The sequence below is a fragment of the Ascaphus truei genome, chromosome 18, assembly GCF_040206685.1.
Source record: "Ascaphus truei isolate aAscTru1 chromosome 18, aAscTru1.hap1, whole genome shotgun sequence".
Classification (NCBI taxonomy): Eukaryota; Metazoa; Chordata; class Amphibia; order Anura; family Ascaphidae; genus Ascaphus; species Ascaphus truei.
This window is the reverse complement of record NC_134500.1, coordinates 10,117,242-10,131,217: the sequence shown is the minus strand read 5'-3', so window position 1 is coordinate 10,131,217 and position 13,976 is coordinate 10,117,242. Positions and strand designations below refer to the sequence as shown.

The following is a 13,976-nucleotide window of genomic DNA, read 5'->3' as shown; positions in this document are numbered from 1 at the left end:
CGCCTTTTCGCCCCCCCTCCCTTCCATCCGTACGCCTTTTCTCCCCCCCACCCATCCGTACGCCTTTTCTCCCCCCCTCCTACCCATCCGTACGCCTTTTCTCCCCCCCTCCCATCCATCCGTACGCCTTTTCGCCCCCACGCCTTTTCTCCCCCCTCCCATCCATCCGTACGCCTTTTCGCCCCCACGCCTTTTCGCCCCCCCTCCCATCCATCCGTACGCCTATTCGCCCCCCCATCCACCCGTACACCTTTTCTCCCCCCCTCCCATCCATCCGTACGCCTTTTCGCCCCCCCATCCACCCGTGCGCCTTTTCTCCCCCCCTCCCATCCATCCGTACGCCTTTTCTCCCCCCCACCCATCCATCCGTACGCCTTTTCTCCCCCCCTCCCATCCATCCATACGCCTTTTCTCGCCAAATCAAATGGAAGTATACAAAGTTTGAATGATATCACGAACGTCAATGTCTTATATAAGAGGCCTGTATGTATGTGTTTTATGTCGGGCCTAATACATCCGTTATATTGGGGACACAGAAAATAGGGGTAACGTATCTAGCATTTAATGTGCAAACCGATGCATGAAATAAATGATCTGTCCCCTGCTGACATAGCATTAATATGCAATGTTTACATCCTCCTTAATAACGGCAATCAATATACGCGCTGTTCAGCCTTCCTCTGCCAATGATACAAATATGGTTGTGTATAAAGTGATCATTGACGTGGGCTTGGAAACGTGACTGAGTTTGTCAACAAATCACTACTGATTTATCGCGTTAAAGGCTTATTTGATAACGGAGAATATTTCCTATTTTTTATTTCAGTTGGATTTGTCTGATCAAGCAGCGGTTCTTTCCTCGTCTGGATTCGTGGTCATCCGTCGTCAAAACGCGCCAAATTACGGTATCTGGCGGCATAAACCAATACGTGACAGTTGCGTCATTCATCCCGCAGCTAGCAATAGCAAGTTCACAAACATGGCTTCGGTAACAATGTCGTTAGCCAATCAGGTAATTCGGCTCCGGGCGGAGGCTCTGAGCCAGGAGGAAGGCTGGTTTGAGCAGCAGCTGTTGGACATGCTACGCGAGGTGGCTAACGGACAAGGCCATTATGACTCCCCCGGTACGGTCGCTTGGCCGTCGTCAAGCGACGAAGGTGACCCCAGTCAAGAATGGTGGCCGCCGATCGGGCAGGTAGGCAGTGGGGACACGCCACAAGTGCAGACTGCACCCGTTGCAGTCTGTGGTAAGAGTCCGCCAGCGGGGCAGCAGCCCCCTGCAACGGTGGCAGTGGTCAGGGCGTCGCGGAGATACTTGAGACCTTCGGCGGTTGCGGACGAGTTGGTGGCGAGACTGCCGCCTTCCGCGGTTGCAGGACGGCCGCATGTGACTGTTGCAGGCGGCAGTTCAGTGTCCCCAGCTTTGCGGCGCTCTGGGCGCCTGGTAAGGCCACCCACAAGAGTGCATGGCGAGGAGACGATGGTAGTAGAGCTGGACACGCAGTCCGCAGCACCGCGGGCGACGTCTGCGGGTAAGCGGCAATCGGTGGCCGATAAGAGATTGGCAGACGGCAACATGGCACCCAAAAGACTGGCAGGCCCCCTGTCTCACCCTATTGCCTCCTTGTTTCTGGGATCAGGGGTTCGTAGTCACAGGAAAGGGGACCAATCAGCAGGCGGTATGCCTACCCCTCAGCAGCAAGAGGCGGTGTCTCCCAGTGACGCAAGGACGGCGCAGTTCTCAGCAATTCTGATGGATGTGATCCAGGCGTTGGCCCCACGAGCGGGCCTTTCAGGAACCGGAGAGAGTACAGGACGCGCAACTCCGCAGGCTGCGACGGCAGGGGGTGACAGGCGTGCCCCTTGTGGAGCCGAAGGCACGGTGGCAGGGCAGGCCGCCTGGTGGGAAACAAGTCCTTTATTCACAACGCCTGCGGCACCCTGCCCAGCCCTGGGTACCATACCGGCAGTAATAGTCGGAAGCACGGGGCTGCCCACGGAGGCGAGTAGGTTGTCGGGCGAGGCGGTCCAGGGCGCGTACACGTGCAGCGCCACTCCATTGGGCATGCATTTGCAAAGTGAGGTCAAAGAAAAGATTTGGGCGGGGGAATACGTGGAGCTACTACCGTTGCTCCAAGGTTATAGGAAAGGGTTTGCAAGGTCAACCAAGAGAGGGGGAGCCAGGAAGAAGAACGTGAAAAGACGCCTCTTTCCACGTACGTTTTACAATTGGCTGCGGGCCTTTTCAATCCTGGCGGGGGTGATTGGCGAGCGGGCACCCTACCTATGTTCGGCACTCTTTAAATACCAGGATACGATTGCCAAGGCGTACGACTGGAGCATTGGCATGGGCTGGTGGTATTATGATGAGGCATTCAGGCAAAAAATGGCATCAGAGAAGGGGCAGTTATCCTGGGACATTAAGGATGTGGATCTCTGGATGGAGTGGATATGGGTAGATGGGCCGGTCCCCTTTGCTGGTGGGGCAAATGGGGGAGGCGGTACATGGCGAGCGGGTAAGCCGGGCCCGAGTCAGTCTAACGTCTGCTGGGCATTCAACGATGCCTGTTGTAAGTACAACAGCTGCCGTTTCTGGCACGCGTGCTCCGTCTGTGGCGGCCATCACTCACGGGCCGAGTGTTTTCATGCCGGGCAGGTTTAAGGGGACAGGGCAGAAGTTTGGCGAGGAAGGCGGCGTCCCCTGGTAATCGTCGCAAGTATGGCGCCATGGCTGGGGAGGTACCCCAACAGGGACAAAAGACAAAAAAACAAGCGCAAAATGCAAATAGTGAAGTATATCAAAACTTGTTTAGTGTTAAAAAAAGGGTAAGTGTTCTGCGTACATCAGAAAAATAGAACATAAGCATTTTGTGTAACATTACACGAGTTACCACACAGTTGTCGACAGGACACACGATGGAAGGGAATGCCTCAGGTAGGTGGACCTCCGCACTCTCCGAGGCATTCCCTTCCATTGTCGACAACTGTGTGGTAACTCGTGTAATGTTACACAAAATGCTTATGTTCTATTTTTCTGATGAACGCAGAACACCTACCCTTTTTTTTAACACTAAACAAGTTTTGATATACTTCACTATTTGCGTTTTGCGCTTGTTTTTTTGTCTAGCTCTTTGGAGTGTTGAGCCACTCCGTAACTCGAGCAGCATACGCAACGAACCAACGGTTATGTATGGTTATTTTTTATCACTTCCACAGTAGGGTTGTGCTTGAAATATTATTTTTAATATCAAGGAGGGTTTAGTCAATTTAGAGGTTTCACTATATAGACATTGTTCTCTTAACACAATTTGGTGTCTTTTGGGTTGCGCACTTTTGTTTCTTTACCCCAATAGGGAAGCAGCCTTTCAGCTGGGCATACGGAGGGGTTCAGGATCCTGTTTTGGGTAGGGTCACATGTGCCCGGCTAGAGTTACGGGGTTGGCGGTTCAGGGACCGTCCCATGCGAGCACTCTGGCTGGGACTGGCATGTACTTTAATTATTTTAATAAACAGAGCTTTTGCCTTTTCTGACTCCAGATCCAGTCTCTGTCATTATTTGTATGTGTGTGGGGGTACTGGGTACTGAGGGGAGCTCCCTGGTCATGCACCTTCACTGACCAACTTCTCTCTTGCTGGTTTTTTTTTCCTCCCTCTCTTTCCCATAGAAAACCTTCCCCTCCCTCCCCCCCTCCCTGATTTCTCATCTGCGCTCTTACTCCAGGTTCTCCTGCACATTCCCTTAAATCATTAGAACCCTCCCTTGTACAAGTGGAAAAAGCACCCGGATACCTCGCTTCGATTGTAAGCTTCAGGGAAGGGATTCCCTTTCCCTAATGTTACTTTTATGTCTCAAGCACTTATTCCCATTGTGTTCTCAGCGGTGCGCAAAGTGGGGGGGTGCTAGATTTTCGGGGGGTGTGGCAGTTAAAGGTTCCGCGCTCCCTCCATCACCAGGCATTTAAATTAAATGCTGGGGGGCTGCGTGAGGCCTCTAATAAATACTCCTTACCTTCCAGCGACGCGTCATCCTGGTGCCTGTGAAATTACGCCGCAGGGTCACGTGATGCCACCTGATCCCGCACGTTTTGACGCAGGAGGGGGTGCGCAAACCTTTCCCGTGTTATATTACGGCCCGTGTATTACTGCTGGGAATCGCTGTGCATATTTGGTGCTATATACAGACATATACACACACTTAGTGATGCCGTCAAAATAACACGTATTATTGTTTATGAAATGTTCAAGTTTGCTTAATACAAATGGGACCAGTCAATGTATCAATCGCTCTCTTAAAGCAGCCATTCCACCCCAAAATGTTTTTTTAAAACTTGCCTAAACCCAGGGATTTCCAAGGAGCATCTGTGGTACCACCTGTAGCCCCCTGTCTTTCCCCATTATCTCTTAGCAAACAGCGCTTCCACGGCAGCCAGGGGTTCTGAGTAATGACATGCAAATGAGTCCCTCTTTACTTATCTATTTTAACATGGGACCCCTATAAGCGTATGCCTGCCGTATTACACAATGTTTCCAGCACCGCCTGGGTTAAAGAAGTGCAGAGCCAGTAACCCTACTCACAGGCAGCTTGTTTTTGTCCTTTTGGGTCTTATCCCTGTAAGGCTAAGGCCCCGCTCCCAGAGTCAGCGCACCCGCACTGCAGACAGGCGGTGCGCTGACATACACAGACCGCGATATGCAGTGGGCGGGAGTGGGAGGTGTGAGCGGGAGGGGGGGTGTGGCTTGAGCGGAGGGACCCGCTACTCCCCCCCCCCCCCCCCCCCCCCCTCTCCCTCTCCTCCCTCCACGGACTCGGGCTGGAGCTGCTGAGGGTAAGTATTAAACACACACACGCAGGCACTCATACACACACTCATATACACAGGCAGGCACTCACGCACTCATACAAACACACACACAGACAGGCACTCACGCTTTCACTCCACACTCCTCCCCGAAGCGTCTCCTCCTCCCGAAGCCTCCCCTCCCCATTGGCTCACAGCCACACCACGTGACGCGTCAACGCTAGACATCACCATTTTCTTGTGTCCCCTAGCGGCTGACGCGCCACAGCGTGTAGTGCTCTGTACCGCCAGGGGGGACCGGCTCGCGAGGATTCCCCTGCTGGTGGGGAACTCGCGACATGGCCGCCCGCGCCAACGAGCGCAGCGGGACCGAGGCCTTAGGCTGGTTGCTGGCTATAAAATGTAAAGCTGGGTAGTGGATATAACCAGTCATTTAAGTTATAGGTGGGGGGGGGGGGAAGAGAATGACCAAAACCCTCCACCGGTGAAACTTTGGAGAGAAAATGAGATCCGCACCATATTTTCTTTATAGGATACGATGCTACTTTCCACAGCTTGAGAGAGACTACTTTCTCCCTGCCCATTTGTGGATTGCCCCCTCACCTGGCTCGCAGATCCTTGTTGTCCCGTATTGAGGGCTCCGATGCTGCCAGCAGCTTCTGAAGAACCTGACGGGCTTCTCTCCACGCGTGGTGGCCAAGAGCCATGAAACGGTTGAGTGTTGGCTGCAGTAAAAGAATAGACCTTATCAATGCCCAGCGATACCGAGCAGCTGATGAATCCCAACATCCACAGCTAAAAATAATCAACAGCCACCGCAAATACTATATACAGGGGAACATGCACTGTGTGGTTCCCCACCCATCCCAATCACACAGCAAGTTATGCCAAAGTCCATATTCTCAGTCCCATCCTTGTTTTCCAACTCCCCTCCCAATGCACATTAGTGCTTTTCTGTTGATGATGGATATTGGGTCAATAAGTGACTTTAGATGCGCGTGACTTCCCCAACTTGCACTCTTAATGACACACAGTGCCCGTTCTTCCTGTGCCTGTATGTTTCCCATTATACCACTTATATTGTAATTTCCTTTGGTCAGGGTCTCACTTTGTACCCTATATAAATACAATCAAGTGATTAAAAATGGCAGCATGCGTGTATCATTGTATTTACATACCCCCACCAATCTATGCAGTGCTTTACAAGATGACAATATAAGGTAAATACATTATAGACAGTAGGGACAAGGGCAGCAGGTAAATGAGGAAAAGGGAGATCCTCCCCCGAAGAGCTTACAATTTAAGTGGTATGTTGGGAGGCTTGCAGACAGTAGCTGGTGGAGATGAGCAAAACCCAAGAAGGATTTACCACAACCCTATCAATATGGTAGTAGATATTTATGGGGGTGCAAACGGTAAGTCAAATCTCTTGCTGTGGATTTTTTTAATTCTCCAGGTGTCCGGACGAGTATTCTTTCACGCGCCTGTTTAAGAACCAGTGTGGGGGCCTTCCATCCAAAAGTATTCTCAAAAAGGTCATGTAGGGCTTCCAACATGCTGGTGTAGATGGGTGGTACAGGAGTATAACAACCTGCAGGTGTTGGCACTACGTTGCTTCACAGTGTTCCGCTGCAGTGGGGGAGGGGGAGGATGTTGAAGATGCAGCTTTTGGCTTCTCGGGGTCAGAGGTTTGTGTAGAGGAATTTTACACCAAGCTTATGGCGGTTATAGATCTTATTGATGCACCTTCCTCTGGTCGCCTGAGCAGTTTATTACTGGCAAACAAGCCTATAAGGGAATCCCAACTTGATCTCTTATCTTTCAGGACTTTTGGGATCATTTTAAAAGTTCTCTTTTAGTGATCGTTGACCGCGTGAGATTTGGAGTGGAAAGCCCCACATACAAACGACCTCAAACTAAAATGCCCCCAACACATATACATAGAGGGTGTGGTGCTATAATGCTCCCCCAAAGACACATAAGGACAGGCACTATAAAAAAAATATACTGTATATATTTTTTTTTTATATAGGGAGTGCCCTACATAAAACTCACCTCATTGAAAACATCCTGATTCCCAGACAGAAAAGGTCCAGTGAACAAATGTCTGATGACACTCAGATCCAGGATGTGGTTGCCGATTGCCACTCCTATCCTATGCCTGGGCTGCAAGAAAGGAAGGAAGGGTTCAGTTTCTAGGTTGGTCTTTCCCTACTGAACTCTGTCATTAAAGCTAGAAAGATCCCCACAGTGTCGGACGTTAAAACATCACTTTCCGGAATCCTGTAATAAGGAAAATAAATCAGATGTAGTTTTTGTGTTGAATACATTTGTGAAGGTTTTGTGTGGTGTGTTGTTTTTTTCTTTTTTTAATTTTATTTAAAACAGTTTCCGTATAATATACCTCCTTCCCTTCATCTCACTGTTAACTTGTTTGGGGGCCATGTGTTAAAAGAACAGTCCAAGCTGCCGGTTTTTTCTTCCCCTTTAATATGTGCATCAACACAAGCCACACAATGATAAGTAATTAGCTAAGTTGCCGATCGAAGATTCGGCTCTGGGGTTCATTAAATGGGGTCAGTGCAGCAGAAGAAGACCAAAGTTCTGTGGGGAAGATCATGTGACCAGGCAGTCACTAGATACCATTGGCGCAGTGCTAGAGAGGGTAGTGCTCAAAAAGGGGTGTGCCAGAGCCTGTTTCAGAAGAGGAAGGGGATTACCACGTGTATTACTACTGTGAAGCGCTATGTACATTAATGGCGCTATATAAATAAAGACATACAATACAATGTGACTTTGTAAATGGTTGCTATAGAAACAAAATGCTTGTTACATTATAATACATTAAAAATGTAATGCACAGTTTAAAAAAAAATGCTATAAGTACTTTCTCATAATACAGAACTGATATTTAAAAAAAAAAAAAAAACAGGATATTGCTTGGTCTGCAACTTTAAGCATCGCAAACCGCCCTCGTGCTGCCAAATTGGCGCACCGAATGTTGTGCGCGCCTGTGTGCCAACCTGAAATATCTCAAGGTGCGCCAGTGCCAAAAATGGGTTCCTTTTTTTTTTTTTTTTTGCACGCCAAAATGGACTGTGCTAGCCATGCAGAGGTTAATGGTCAAGGAGTGCTTCCGTGAGCAATAAAAAAAAAAGTGCATCACAACCGTCTGCCACGCGCAACTTGGTGTAATCCCATAAATATCTACTTGTAAATTGCCAGCCAAAAATTATTTGCTGCAGCATGATTGTTTCATTATATAGATTAACATGTATTATAAATATTGCAATCATTGATATTTACTAATAAAGGTTCTAAATAAAAAATATATACGATATAAAACAACGATGGTATGGACATACGTGTCACATGTAAGAAGCCTTCACACATACAACGCACATTTTATGGAGTGGGACCCTCAGAGTTGTTTTTTTAAAGCACGTGTATTGGTGTCACAATGTATGTCCAGATATTCCACCTAACTGCCACAGCCACGCCTTATTTAGTTCCCTGCCGTGGCCGCACCTCCTGTGGACGTTCCCCAGTGGCCTGGCTTTGATGCCCCTTTCTGCACCACATGGGGTTCCCCTTGTTGTCTCCAGCTGCAGGCCGTTTCTCACACTTTGAAGTCCACGCACACACACGCGCTAACCGGCCCTAGTCTCTCGCTCTGTGTAATCCCACGTGGTCGGCCAGTTGAATTTCTGGGGGTCTCTGGATGGGGCAGTGTTTGTCAATCAAGTGTTTTATTTCCCCTTATCCCACCCTGTCCTTATCAGATAACCAATAGAGATAAGGGGAGGGGGGACCCTGGCTGTACAAGCGCTCGCTCATCACACAGTGACATCACACAGAAGGGAATCAAACTTCTCCCTCCTAGTCTAACTTAAAAAAATACATTACAAGAAGGTAGCATGACCCGGAACAGGACCCGTCAGACGTCACTGGAATCAGTTCATTTTGGTCCTAAGAGCGATTGCCCCTTTAATAAGGTTTTTTTGTCCTCATTTAGGAGTTTAATCAAAACAAAATGTTGTGACTCGGTGTCTGTGGCACGTGTGCCACTTCTCCGCTAAAGGGCTGTTCCAACTGCCACTGTGCTGCCCCCCTGGGCTTGTAGCAGCCTCTGCCAGGGGTATTGAACGCTCTCCCGGCATGCCGCCATGCCCTATCCCTGGCACAGTGTTCCGGGGATTGTACACTCTCGTGCTTTGCTGTTACCAGAGGAAGGTCCATGCAGCAGCCACGACTTCTTCCTATAGTGCCGATTCAAGAAGCACCAGTATAGGCAAACACACACGATCTGGCGTTGACGCCCATTCAAATTAATAGGCGTTAAGGATGGAGCGGGCGCATTTACCCACACCGGCATTACCGAGGAATTAGTTGGTGTGAGCTGGAGGCAATAACAATCTCTCAGGACCTTTAGGCCGAGTCCACTGTGCCACTGGCCGTGCTTAGCGCGGTCAGCACAGTGAATTTTAATCTGTCCGGGTGACGTGCCGGTATGCTCACCAAGACAGATACAATTGTCTTTCAGGCGTGCTGAAGGGTCACATGACTTCCTCAGCCAATTAGCGCCCGTCACTGCTCGGCCACGGCCCCCCCGCTCGCGCTTACAAAGAAATTTGCCGGACAGCCGAACGCTCATGCTTGGAGAGTTGGTGATGTCCCCACTAATGCACGAGCGCGGTCAGCGGCACGGGGGACGCAGACTTATAGATGTAGGTCTTCCTAGTATTATAGTGGGTAAAAGAGAGGTCAAATCTATGCAATTCAATAAACATTCCTGTCACACATAATCCCATACCGTAAAAAAAGATGGCGGCACACACGGAGTAGTTGCAAAATAATTGCTCGAGTTTACTGCATCACGAGGGCAGAACAAGTAACATTTTGGGGACACAGCGCCTTCCTCAGATAAAGGCACCCAAGGAATGGGATCAGACATTTGGTCATGGACATCTCACCGCCGGCGTCTGGCCGCCGCCCTCGATGCCACCGTCCATTTCATTGGTAAGTTAATTTAAAGGGGTTTTAGCGGTTAGGGTACAGGGGGGTTAAGGATTTTAGGGTAAGGGTAAAGGGCTAAAGTTTGTAGGGTAGGGGGTACAGTTGGTATTTGGGGTTTTTAGGGTAAGGGGTAAAGTTAGGGGCTTACCATGGCGGCAGAACGTCCGGCGGTGAGATGAGTGGCGGCGACTTGGTCGTGACCAAATGTCCTAAACCGCCTGAGGAAGGCGCTGCGTCCCCAAAACGTTACCTGTTCTGCCCTCCTGATGCAGTAAACGCTAGCAATTATTTTGCAACTACTCTGTGTGTATTCCCAGCATTATTTTACAGTATTACTTTACATATATAGCTTTATTTGGAATTTAAGGCTCCCTAGAGGGACTAGCTAGCACCAGGATTTTACCTACATTATACATTTCCTTGGCTCAGGGAGGGTCTGGATATTATATGTTATATTGATCCTTTTGAACATACAATGTGGATTTCATGACAACAGTTTACCAGACTCAAGTATTCCCTGGAACTAACGCTGATGTGTCTTACAATGAGCACAGAGCTTGGTCTTCTAAAAACAGACACAAATCACACATGCATACATCACACACAGTTACACAAACAATAGACATGAAACACAAGTTTATACAAATACACACACACATACACACACACACACAAGACACTTTTTCTTTTGCAAAGTTACATTATATTATATGAATGCATTCTTTGTACATTCCAAGATACACATTGCATTAATACATTCACACATACATACACTGCTGCATAAATAACACAAATACACATTGTACACACAGATCAGCATCTATAGCAAACAATCGCACATACAGATATACATCACCAACCTCATCCTGGGTAGAAAATATCCCATATGGGAGATTCTGAATGGGAAAGTCAGCATTTTCTTCCACCTGAATAAAAGACATTCTCAGAGACAAAAAATATAAAAGCTTCCCCAAGTTCAGCAGATCACAGAGCCACTAAATCCTTGTGCAACCCCAGGGCTCTTCCTGTGCCTCCTCCTTATCAGCCAATCCCTGAGTCCTGAGCCTCTCCACCCCCAGGATAACACTAATCAAATCCAGGGGCAGCATGAGTTGGCCAATCTGCAGCAGCAGCAGGGGAACGTCCAATGTTCAAAAAGCTACTCCCCCCCCCCCCCCCCAACCCCCACATACTGGGGAGGGGAGAGGTGGTAGGGAGGGGATTGTCATATATTTGTAGTAGGGGTGTTTAACAGCTAAGATCCTTATTGTGTAAAAGCTACTAATCTTATTCTGTTATTCTTCCCATGCAGCCTTTTTACAGGTTTGTTACAGTAACCTATATATATATATATGTTCCCTCCCACTTTTAGTTAATTATTGCAATTTGTCTCTTGTCAATACAGGCGGTCCTCGGTTATCCAGCGGAACCCGTTCTGGAAGTAGCGTTGGATAGTGAAACCGTTGTAAAGTGCGTCCCGTGTTAATCGGTGGCGGTGAGCGTTGGATAACGCATTCCAGCGTAAAAAAACGGCCCATAGGGAGGCATTGTAAAGCGTTGGATATGCCATGTGTTGTAAAGTGAGACGTTGGATAGCGAGGACTACATGTACTCAGCTTGTTGTATCTTTGCTTCTGTCTCTCCCACCCCCCCCCCCAATATCCTGAAGTTTGAGAAGCCCCCAAACTTCTCATGCAGAGTTAGGCTGCGTCCAGTGTCAGCGCTTAGGCGCTGACCCGTGCTGAGGCGCGCTGACGCTTCTCAGTGAGCCCCTGCAGCCGCAATGAGAGCGGCTTTGGCAGGGGCGTGCGGAAGCGTGTGTCTTATTACATTTTTAGATTTGGCGCTCACGGGAGCGCAGGGACGGTCACGTGAGCGGTTCGCCCAATGAGGGCGAACCAGCTCCTTGACGTCACAGCTCCCCCCCCCCGACACGCCCCCAGACGGCGCGCGGACCAAGGCCAGGGAAAGCACCCGCTTTCCCTCAGCCTCCGCGCGCCTCAGCACGGCTGCAGTCACTATGGACGCAGACTTATTGGTATCTGCTATGTTTCTCTGCTCATAGGCGTCGGATATAGTGGGCGCGCCTGTTGGCCGAGCGATCTGTGGCTTGAGCTTCACAGCGACGGGAAAGCGTGGCTGTGACATCACGAGGCTGGTTCACCCTCATTGGCTGATCTGCTCACGTCACCTGGCCGGCGCGCGACAAAAACAAAAATGTTGGTCTCGCAAAAAATCTGCTTTGCGGTCGCGTGCTCTATGGCCGGCCCCATTGTGGTGCGGCCTTTTCTCCGCGCCACACGCAGTATACAGCAGCCGTACGGAGGCGCGCTGAGGCTGAGGGAAAGCAGGTGCTTTCCCTGGCCTTGGTTAGCGCGCCGTCCGTGGGCGTGTCGGGGGGCGGGCCAGTGACGTCACGGAGCTGGTTCGCCCTCATTGGGCGAACCGTTCACGTGACCGGCCCTGCGCTCCCTTGAGCGGTTGAATCTAACATTCTCCTAAGACCCACGCTTGCGGAAGCGTGCGCGAGCCCCTGCTAAAGCCGCTCTCATTGCGGCTGCAGGGGCTCACTGGTAAGCCTCAGCACGGGTCAGCGCCTAAGCGCTGACCATGCCCGAGGCCTAAGGCAGCAGACTGCCAGAGAGGTACCAGAAAAAAATGATGAGCTTCTGAGGTCTGCGTTTAATTCCTTAGGAGAGGAAGAAGATTATAGTTATTAATAAGGGGTGTAGGTCTCTTTTGAGACCCTCGTGAAGGAATAGGCACCTCTTCCCCCCAGTGGCCATGGCTTGCAGAGAACTATACAACGCAGAATAATGTAATATGGTTTTGTCTCAGAGATAGATAAGATACAGGAGGATGCATTTCTTCCAGCATCACCTGGCACACACCTACTGCCAGTGAGCATGCTGTGTCCAATACTCACCGTGAAGTCACGTCTCAGCGTATACACTCCTCATGTTATCCTACCTGGTGTGACATCCTTGTGGCTGATTAGAGCCTTAAAGGAGCAATTCCTGCAATATTCCTACGTGTTTTTGTTGTTTTTTAAATAAATCTGTTCTGTAGTATTAGAGAATATGAAAAAAATGTTTTTTTTTTTTTTAAATTAAACTCTTAATGCCATTTTTAATTAATTTTAATATACTGAGCATCCTTTGCAGTGGCATAGCTAGACATACATGGGTCCCCGGGCACATTTATTTTCAGGGCCCCATTATAAGTGAACGTATTCCGTAGATTCAGGAGAAATATTTGCCTCGGTTTAAATTGGAGGATATCTCTCCTCATCATCCCTCCTCAGCTCTCTCCCACCATACATACCTGTGGGACAGGGTGGTGATGCAGGCAGGCAGGCAGGCAGGCAGGGGGAGATGATGGTATGAGGAGTGGCACGGAGGCAGGGCAGGAAGGCTGGGGGGGGAGCGCGCTGCCGCAGCATAGACACCGGAAGTGAGAAAGGCTTCCGGGTCGGACCGCTGGGGCGCGCTCCTCCCCGGCCTTCCTGCTCTGTCTCCGCAACTCCTAACTCCTCTGCCGGCTGCTCCTCTGCTTCATTCTGGCGGATCTCCCCCCACCTGCCTCTATTTGGGGGAGAAGAGAGATGATCAGCAGAAACTGACAGGGGGGGGCTATAGCTACACCCCCGATCCTTTGATTTCTATAGGAGTATTTTGCCCACCTCCCCAGCAGTGCAAGATATTTGCAACACTTTCCTGTTTGTGATCATTTGCTGCCAATGTTACCAGCATTGGGGTATGTGAACCAGTCCCATATCCGGTGCTCTAGGAATCCGAAAGGAAAGAAGAGGTTTACAAATTGAAATGTCTTGGCTTGAGATCCCAGGACTGTGTAGATGCTGCAGAAAATGAGTATAGGGCCAATGAATTGTTGACAAAAAACACAGGTGAGGGCGGAGGGGTAACCCCACACCGGGGGACCCACTGTCAGGTGAGTCGCACAATGCAGATCGGACCCACGCCCCCAAAGTTCCTGCTGGGCTTAATCCAACACGCAAAATATATGAAAAAACTCACTGCTGAAGTGTCCGGCTTGGTCCATGATGCAGCTAAAGCCAGTCCCGTTCTGAGCGTGCTCCGTCCGATGCGTACGTAAAACAAAAATAGCAGGAGTGGGGGTGCACTGCAAACCCGGTAATGA

The 13,976-nt window shown here is 49.6% G+C and overlaps 1 protein-coding gene across 1 annotated transcript in view; it reads right to left on the bottom strand.

Moving 5' to 3' along the window:
- FAH (fumarylacetoacetate hydrolase) overlaps positions 1–10,871 on the bottom strand; it is a 35,187-nt gene extending 24,316 nt beyond the window's left edge. Inside the window, exons 1-3 of the mRNA XM_075575441.1 lie at positions 10,676–10,871; positions 6,855–6,965; positions 5,403–5,524 (exon numbers count right to left, since the gene is read on the bottom strand). Of these exons, the coding sequence (XP_075431556.1) occupies positions 5,403–5,524; positions 6,855–6,965; positions 10,676–10,756 (314 nt within the window). The 5' untranslated portion in view covers positions 10,757–10,871. The remainder of the gene's footprint in view (positions 1–5,402; positions 5,525–6,854; positions 6,966–10,675) is intronic.
- Between the last annotated feature and the right edge of the window lie 3,105 nt (positions 10,872–13,976).